This window comes from Myotis lucifugus, unplaced genomic scaffold (genome assembly GCF_000147115.1).
Source record: "Myotis lucifugus unplaced genomic scaffold, Myoluc2.0 scaffold_853, whole genome shotgun sequence".
NCBI classification, from domain to species: Eukaryota; Metazoa; Chordata; class Mammalia; order Chiroptera; family Vespertilionidae; genus Myotis; species Myotis lucifugus.
Genome location: NW_005871901.1, coordinates 100073 through 108557, shown reverse-complemented (window position 1 = coordinate 108557; position 8485 = coordinate 100073). Strand labels below are relative to the sequence as shown.

General features: G+C 56.3%; 1 protein-coding gene across 1 annotated transcript in view; it reads right to left on the bottom strand.

The window, feature by feature from the left end:
• Positions 1–881: 881 nt before the first annotated feature.
• Positions 882–8485, bottom strand: part of ILDR2 (immunoglobulin like domain containing receptor 2) — a 48516-nt gene continuing 40912 nt past the window's right edge. Inside the window, exons 6-8 of the mRNA XM_023747371.1 lie at positions 5016–5129; positions 1200–1416; positions 882–1096 (exon numbers count right to left, since the gene is read on the bottom strand). Of these exons, the coding sequence (XP_023603139.1) occupies positions 1093–1096; positions 1200–1416; positions 5016–5129 (335 nt within the window). The 3' untranslated portion in view covers positions 882–1092. The remainder of the gene's footprint in view (positions 1097–1199; positions 1417–5015; positions 5130–8485) is intronic.

Below are 8485 nucleotides of genomic sequence, written 5' to 3'. Positions count from 1 at the left end.
GTTGGTAGCCCTCCGTCGGGCCGTCCCCAGAGCGAGCCTCGGAGCGCGCGACTACGAACGCTCGAAGCGGGCTCCGGCCCATGCGTACAGACCGCACTCCGCCGCCCGGCGGGACCGCGCGTAGGAGTCGGCGAAGGCGGCCAGCTCGTCCATGGACACGGCTGGCACCCCCGTGGCGAAGCTCTTGCGCGACAGCATCTCGGACTTGGAGCGCTGTTGGCTGCGGGAGAGGGACCGGGTCAGGCGCCCGGAAGGCCAGGGACACGGTCTGCCTGCGCCTGGGGACCTGCTGGGAGCCCGGCCACCTCTCGGGGCAGGTTCTCCACAGTGAGGGGCGGCGGCGTGTCCACCTCAGGGTCGGTGCGGAGCATCACAATGGGGCTCAGTGCGGAGCGTCACAGTGGGGCTCGGGGGTCAGTGGGTGGAGCTTTGTGAGCCACAGGGCGTGGCCTCCCGAGCGTTATCACTGACCAATGGCTGGCAGCTGGAGCCACTGCCACACCTCAGCTCCCTGGGTACAGGGGTGGCTGGCAGTTCACCCGGCTGCGGCCCAAGGAGCCCTGTGATACTTGGTGATGAACAGGCCTTGTCCTCCCTCCACCTGACAGGTTCCTCTTGGGCGCAGGCCGGAGGGGCCCACATTGATGAGGGGGAGAAAGGCGCTGTCCACTGCCCTTCAAGGGAGAGGGCAGGTGAGTGAGGAAGGCGCCCCAGTGGGAAGCGGCCAGACAAGAGTGGCCCACACCTGGGCCTCCTGCATTCACTGGCTGTGTGACCCGGGGAGAGTCCCTGGCCTCCCTGTGAGGTCCAGGGTCTGCGAGTTAAAATGGGGACATGAACGGTACCTGCCTGTACAGTTATGACAATCAGACGCAACAGTATAACATGTTTGGCGTTTTACCTTTCACGTAACAAATGAGCAAAAAGGGTGGAGCTGATGGGTGGGGTATTGTAGAGGCCACAGGATAAAACATATGAGAAGGCAGGGAAAGGCGAACAGGGTTCATTAAGAGCCTGGAATGGTGACTTCACGTGACACGTTGCTTAATAAGTGTGGGGAGGGGGTGTTCTCATTGAGAGGATGTGGCAGGATCACCTAGAATGGCAGGCAGAGGTGCGACCGGGTAAGAACAGCCTCGGATCCACCTGCCTCCTGCTCCTGCCTCACGCCCAGCCCGAGCCGCCCCTCCACCCCTCACCTGTGCCTGAAGCTGTCCCGGTCCTCTCTGTTGTACTCCACGGCCGAGGGCCCCCGGCTCGTCCCACTGCTGCCTCCCATGACGCCCGACCAGTAGTCAGCATTGCTCTCCAAGTCCCGGGACACAGGGAACTGCTTGCTCCGCATCTGATGGTAAGACTGGCGGAAATTGCCATCCTCCTCGTGCAGGGAGCTGAGTTCCGAGATGGTGTTGTTATCTGCAGGGACGAAACGAGGTAGGACAGTGTTCTGCATGCTGGCCAGGACAGGACCGCTGGCCAGAGCGAGACCAGGAGCCTCGGGAACCCCACCCAGCGCTCAGCCCCGTCTGTCCAGGGTGGTGAAGACCTGAACTAGCCTGTTTGTGCCCTTAGCTGGGCGGGCGCTGGGTCCAGCTCAAAGCTCTCTTGCCTAGAGTGGGAGACTTTCGTTCTTGGACTCGGAAAACAATCGCCATTGCTCCACCTAAGGCAGGGTTCCCAGCACGGGGACCCCGCAGCTGTCTCCTCCTACGACATCATCATCTTGTTCACACGCATGTTGTCGTCTTGCATGATTCTGTGATGAGCTGTGGCATGTTGAGCCAAAAGGGGTAAAGAAGAGAGAAGCCCCAGATCACAGTACCTTCCCTACTGTTGGCCGAGTCCCGAGGCGGGGCCTTCAGGGTGAGTACTGCCCTGGCAGTGAAGCACCCAGGCCAGCCTCCTGCAGCCGTGCCCGTCCCAGAGCAAGGCGTCCACAGGGCCAGGGATACATGCACACCTCAGGTCTGACCATCCACCTCCTGCTGGAAGCTCGTCTAGGAGCCTGGAATATCGTCTCCCAATGGCTCCAAGTCCATTTCCAGGGCCAAGGCAGGCCCTTCCCCTCCCCAGAGAGTGTTCTAGGTGTATGCGGCCTGGCGGCCAGGACAGCTGTTTGGAGGTGCAGGCAGGCCAGGGGGCCGGCTGCACCAGGGCCTGGGCCTCCACGTGTGGTCTAGCCCCAGCCCCACATTGTGAGAGGCGGGGGGGCTGGGCATAGCTTTCTCATGTCCTAAGGTGGCCTCGGGAGCTATTTGCAACAGCACTTACGAAAAAGACCAGCATTGCAATCCGGAAAGAAAAATACACACCTATTTATTTGTAGAACTTTGAAATGGATTGAATGTCATTTTCCTTAAAAAAATACATCTACTTAATCTATTTGTACTGTAATTCAAGCCATTTGTTTTCTAAAATCCTTTGGTTAGAACTTCAAATATTATCAAAGTCAACATTTGCAACATGGAAGGTCTGGCTGCTGAGCGAGAGGTAAGCCAGGATGGGATGTGGGAGGCATAAATGTGGGCCTGCGTTCCCTCTGCGTCTTCTCCCGTGTCCCTGAGAACTGCTGCTGGCTCCCCCCCGAAGGGGAGGGTGGTCCTTCCCACAGCGGCACGTGCCGCCTCTCCTTCTCCAGGACACGGCTGACCAGGAGCACCGGGTACTTGGTCATCAATTGGTTTTGGGTTTTGAATTATAATCTAATTTTAAACCTTTCTTCCTCCGAAGGAAAATGGACTGGTGTGTATTTAAACGACAATAACTCAGAGCCTCTTGAGGAATAAAATCTAGAACCTTTCCTTTCTCAGGAGCAATCTCCCAGGAAGCACGCAGGAGAGAACTTTTAAGATGCACCGAGTGTGAGGACTGTCAGCAGTCACGTGTGACTACCGAGAAACCGCATTATTGTCCCAGAATGTCCTCAGCCTGCAGGAGCAGCGGAGACCTTTCCTGTCTCCGGGTCAGGAGGGCCGGGCCGTCTCTGTTTCCCCGTTCAGCTGGTGGGTGGGCGAGGTTGCCTGCTCTAAAGTTTCTGCCCCATTGAACATGACCACCACCCTCCTCCGCTTTACGGACACCTGTAACTCAGGGACAGGACAGGCAAACTCTTCTGTGAAGGGCCGCCCAGTAAGTATTTTAGGATTTGTCAGCCATACTGTCAGGACTATTCAACTCTGCCAGTGCAGCATGAAAGGTGTCAGAGATAATATGGACGTGAATTGGCGTGGCTGTGCTCCAATAAAATGTATTCACCAACACAGGAGGCGGGACATGGGTGCCCTCGGAACTGGAGTTTGCTGATCCCTGCACTGGGATTCCAGACGAAAGGCATCCCAAGGGCAAGTGAGGGTCACATGGCTAGTGGACCCTGGAATACCAATGCGCACAGAGCGGATGCCTCCCGTGTTGTAACCTGAGACTGAGATCCACTCTGAGGAGAGATCTTCAAGGCGGCCCCACTCCGTGACCCGCCCCGGGTTCTCTGCCTCAGGGACAGAACCTCTCCAAGCCCCGTGAGCTGCTTTCCTGCCTCATCTCTGTGCCTTTATCGCCCTGTCAACCGGCAGCTTCCAGGACACCGGGTTCCAGTTCTGGCGTCGGCGCCAAGACCTGGCACCGGTGAGCCCCCACTGCCTCCCTTCCCTCCTCTAAAATAAGGAGGGAGACTCGGCACCCCCTCTCTTCCAGCTTCGACTCCCTCAAGTCCTACGAGCTGGAAGGCTGTGGCCACAGCAGCCACGGAGCCACCCAGTCTGCTCACGGGTTTCTGTGCGAAGAGCACAGGACGGAGAGTCAGGAGGGCTGGGTTCCAGTCTGATTCTGTCACTTGCACACTCCGGCTTCCGTGACCTCGTCTTTACACCACACAGGTGGTTCCCGGCCATCTCCAAGGTCCCCATGGGCGCCAAGAGCCCATGACCTTGTGACCTGCCAGGCTCTGGGGACCATTTTCATCCAGGGAGACAGGACACGCCACCTACACCAGCCTAACTCTTCTCCGAGCTGAGACTCCCAGGGCTCCTCTCTGTCCCCTTCCAGGGATCCATGACAACATGGTTACAACCAGCTTGTCAAGTGCGGTGACATCTGCATCCCTGACATTCCCATCTGGAGACGGGCTTTTTATAGTCGGTGGTGGGAGGATGCTGCTGCGAATGCAGCTCCAACGGGAGGAATTTAGAGCCGCAAACGTGGAGGAACCTGTTGTCCTTCGTCCGCACAGAGCTCCGCTCAGCTGCGTTCACGGTGGCCCCAGCAATCCCATCACATCCCTGGCAGGTCCCAGGGTGAGGAGGGTTCAAAGACAGAAGTGTGGTGCCCTCAGTGCCACGCCTGCCGCACGCTCGGTGCTGCACATCAGCCGGGCTGCCTCTCCCCATCGCTGGTCATTGGGAAGAGTGGGCTGTGTCAGCCGCAAAGTCTCCAGGCACAGGGTGAGTGAAGGGGTGGGGCCCTGACCCTACAGACTCCGTGATTCAAAAGTTCTCTGACAAGGGCAGCCTCCTGCCTTGCCCGTTCCCTTCTGCTGTCGGGCATCTCAGAGGCACGAAGGCCTTTTGTATGACACGCATCAGCGCAGTTGTTCTCTCGCGCACGGGGCCTCCATGCGGCCAGTGGCCGGCTGTTGTTCAGTGTGAGGGCCTCTCGGGTTGGAAAGACTGAAAGCTTCCACATGGAAGTCTCTGTCCTGGGTATACTTAAAGGGCCAGTGGAGAGGACTATTTCCATAAGACATGTCCAACCCCAGCGCACAGCCCAGCGACGCTGCCTGACGAGAGACGCCGAACCTGAACCCTGCTGGGACACGTCTCTGTTCTTCACATAGAAGCCCCATGTCCCTCCCTCCTGCACCCTCCAAGGCTCTTTCTTCAGGATGCTATCGCCAGCACCTGCTAGTTCTGACCCTGAAAGTCAAAAGCTGCCCAAGTTCGGGGACCCCTCCCCCCAAGTCCCCTTAAGCTGTGAATTCCTGCATGAGGGAGGGCCCGATCACACACAACACAGATGCTCACAGTGGCCCCGCAGCCTCCGCGCCGGGTCAAACTGAGCCAGCTCCTTCTCCACGTAGTACAGGACCTTCATGGAGTCCCGCTCTTTGTCCGCTTGGATCCGGTAACCTTTGCGAACTGTGGAGAAGAGGACACGCGGGTGAGCTGGGAAACTCAGGAGATGGCCTCGTGTCTTTTACCAGGTAGAAACCACGTTCCCACGTGTAGCAGCTCTCCCTGGAGTCACCAGTCATCTATATTTATACACTTAAGACCCCTTAATCACAGGTGCCCCGGAACGGGGGGCCAGCAGGTCGGAACAGAGCTCTATTCTGGTACCTGTCAGTCATGTGCTCACTGCTGCTTCCTGTCCCACCTCCAGTAGCTCCACACAGAGCTCCTCCTCTCCAAGCTCAGGACTCTGACCTAAGTACTCACTGAACACAGACCCTTTCCAGACGGAGACAGACTGCTCTACAGCCTGAGGCTCACACCTCCACTCGGTGGGAGTTCCTGCAACTTCAAAACAGACACCTCAACATGAGGGACCGCGACAGAGGGGGCCTGAACGCCTCGAGTGGCCCGGGAGATGGTGAAAAAGTTCCACCCCTGGGTGGTGCATAGGAGCTAATGTTAGATTATAGGCTATATAGGCATTAGTACAAAATAAGATGTAAATACGTGATTATCGTTATGATTTCATTGTTTTCCTTTCGCATTTTCCTTTTGGAAAAGGGAATGCCATATTTTAGACACCAGTAATCCAACCTGCTGCTTGCTGTGTGCTACAAGCAGGTGTTATTTTCAGGGCTTAATAACCAACGAAATTAAAGCATCAGACACAATCCCACCTCCTACATTCCTGTCACTCATATTGTCAGGGACAAAAGCTGTTTGAGCCCCACACCCCCTAAGTATCAATCTAGTCCAATACCAGCCCCACCGGGAGGTCTAATTGTCACAGATGAGAGAGGAAAGGAGAGCAGGGGGTGCATGGGATGGGAACAGACAATGATGGGAACAGACAGCATGTGGTGGGTGCTCGCTAAGTGCTTGGCCATTGGCCCTCGCGCCGCCCAAGGAAGGTGCTGTTCTTAGCCACAGTTTGTGGTTGAGAAAACTTTGGCTCCAAGGAGTTTCCTAACTTTGCCCCGGAATCACTGGCAGCTCCAGGGCTGGGACCTGCAGTCCCACCGGCCTGGCCATCTTGCCTGCCTTGGAGTCTAGGGTCCCAGTAGGAAGGAGAGACGAGGAGGATGAGGAAGAGGAGCCCAGGGCAGGAAGGCCTTAGGCGGCCAGGGTGCTGTGCTCTGAGGCGTGGTCCTATCTGCGCCTGGCAGGACTGTACCCCGAGGTGGAAGCAGGGGACCCAGCGCCAACATCCTGCTCCCACAGCGAGGCAGACGCCACACAGAAGCCACGTGCCTCTGGATCTCTGGTCATGTTACAGTGGACAAAGCCCCCACAGCCATGCACATGGGAGACTGTAATGGGCTGTTCCCCAGCACCCGGACCACAGCCTGCCACGTGGGCGGACACGGTGCCCACACGCCCCCTGGCAGGCACTGCTGTTGTACGTGAGAGCATGCCAGGCAGTCCACGGCCATCAGATGGTGGCGTCACTTTAAGAAAATCTCCCCACGCGCTGTTTAATGACTCCTCCCGGAGGTCAGATCCATAATCCTTTCACAGAAGCAATTATTAGAAGAAACGGTTTTATGTATCAAGCCGCACGGTCTCCCACCTCTCAGAGGCGTTTGCAGAGTAGTACAGACAGTTCAATTAAAACGCAATCATCCCATAAGCTGCTCTGTCTGTTCCGAGGCAGTTCGTCTGGTGGGTGAATACAGGGCTGGGGGTGGGGACTGGGCACCCTGTGGACATGCACTGGTTTATAGAAGAACCCCAAATAAATGGTCCCTCTCTGTTCTCATGTCTGTCAAAGGCAACTCAGCCCCAGCCAGTTTGGCTCAGTGGATAGAGCGTCGGTCTGCAGACCAAAGGGTTCCAGGTTCGATTCCATTCAAGGGCACATACCTTGGTTGCAGGTGCCTCCCTGGCCCGGGCCCTGGTCAGGGCTTGTGTAGGAGGCAACCAATTGATGTGTTTTTCTCTGTCTTTCCCTCTCTCTTCTACTCTCTCTAAGAATCAATGGAAAAATATCCTCGGGTGAGGATTACCTAAAAAAAAAAAAAAAAAAAAAGGCATCTTATACTTCCCACACTTTAAATAACCTCATAAAGAAGAGAAGACAACACAGACCAAAGCCACAGAACCACCGAGTTCTCTGTAATTATTAGGGGCAGCTCAAATGTCGCCACCTCTCAAAGGTATTGATTCTCGTCACTAGAGAAGTTCTATCTCCTCTGTCTGTCTCACTCCTAACTTCCATGTCATTTAGTTTGAACCTTCATCACGGCCCTTGATATATTCTAGTTTGTTTCAAGTTATTTGTAGAAATGCGAATCTTCCCAGATTCCGCAGGGACGGGAGTCCTTGTCATTTTGTGTAAAAACACGCAGGACCTTGCTGTACAGAGTAGGCACTTACTGAGGGCGTGTGAGCGGCTGCTGCCAGCAGGGTGCGGCGGGTCCCGGTCTCCTTAGGAGGAGTATTTTCAGTACTTGTCCTCCCTAGACTGTCAACTCCCCGAGGGCAGACAGGACCGGTTCTGTTTCTCTCACCCCAGCGCCTAGCACAGCGCCGGCACACGGCAGACATTCTGAACGTGTGAGTGAGTGAGTGAGCGAGTGAAAAGGAAATCAGGAATAGAAGAGGTCTTAGCAGGAGAGGCCACGAGCTGGCGTGTTGGAGAATTGACAGGAAGAAGGCTCCAATGGTAGCTGGAGGGAGCAGAAGGCTTATGTAGGTTTTGCTTTATTGTTATTACTAGAGGCCCGGTGCACAAAATTTGTGCACGGGGGGTGAGGGTGTCCCTCAGCCCAGCCTGCACCCTCTCCAATCAGGGACCCTTGGGGGATGTTTGACTGCTGGTTTAGGCCCGATCCCATGGGCAGTCAGACGTCCCTCTCACAATCCAGGAACACTGGCTCCTACCCACTCACCTGCCTGCCTGCCTAATGCCCCCAACTGCCCTCCCCTGCTGGCCTGGTCGCCCACAACTTTCCTCCCCTGCCGGCCTGGTTGCCCCCAACCCCCTGGCAGCCTGATCTCGCCCCTAACTGCTCTCCCCTGCTGGCCTGATTGCCCCTAACTGCCTCTGCCTTGGCCCCTACCGCCATGGCTTTGTCTGGAAGGAAGTCAGATGTCCTTAAGAAGGCCGGTCACCCCGGTCTAATTAGCATATTACACTCTTATTATTACAGATTGTTGATGATGATTCCCTCGGTAAAACTAGGTGTTTGCAGGCATAGGGAAGGGGCTGCCCTGCCTTGGCTGTGGCTTCGTCTGGTGTCTGAGTATGTGAGGCGCGCCTGTAAACTTCCAGCCATGAAGACTGAGCTGGCTGTGCTCTGGGACATGCCCAGTACTGC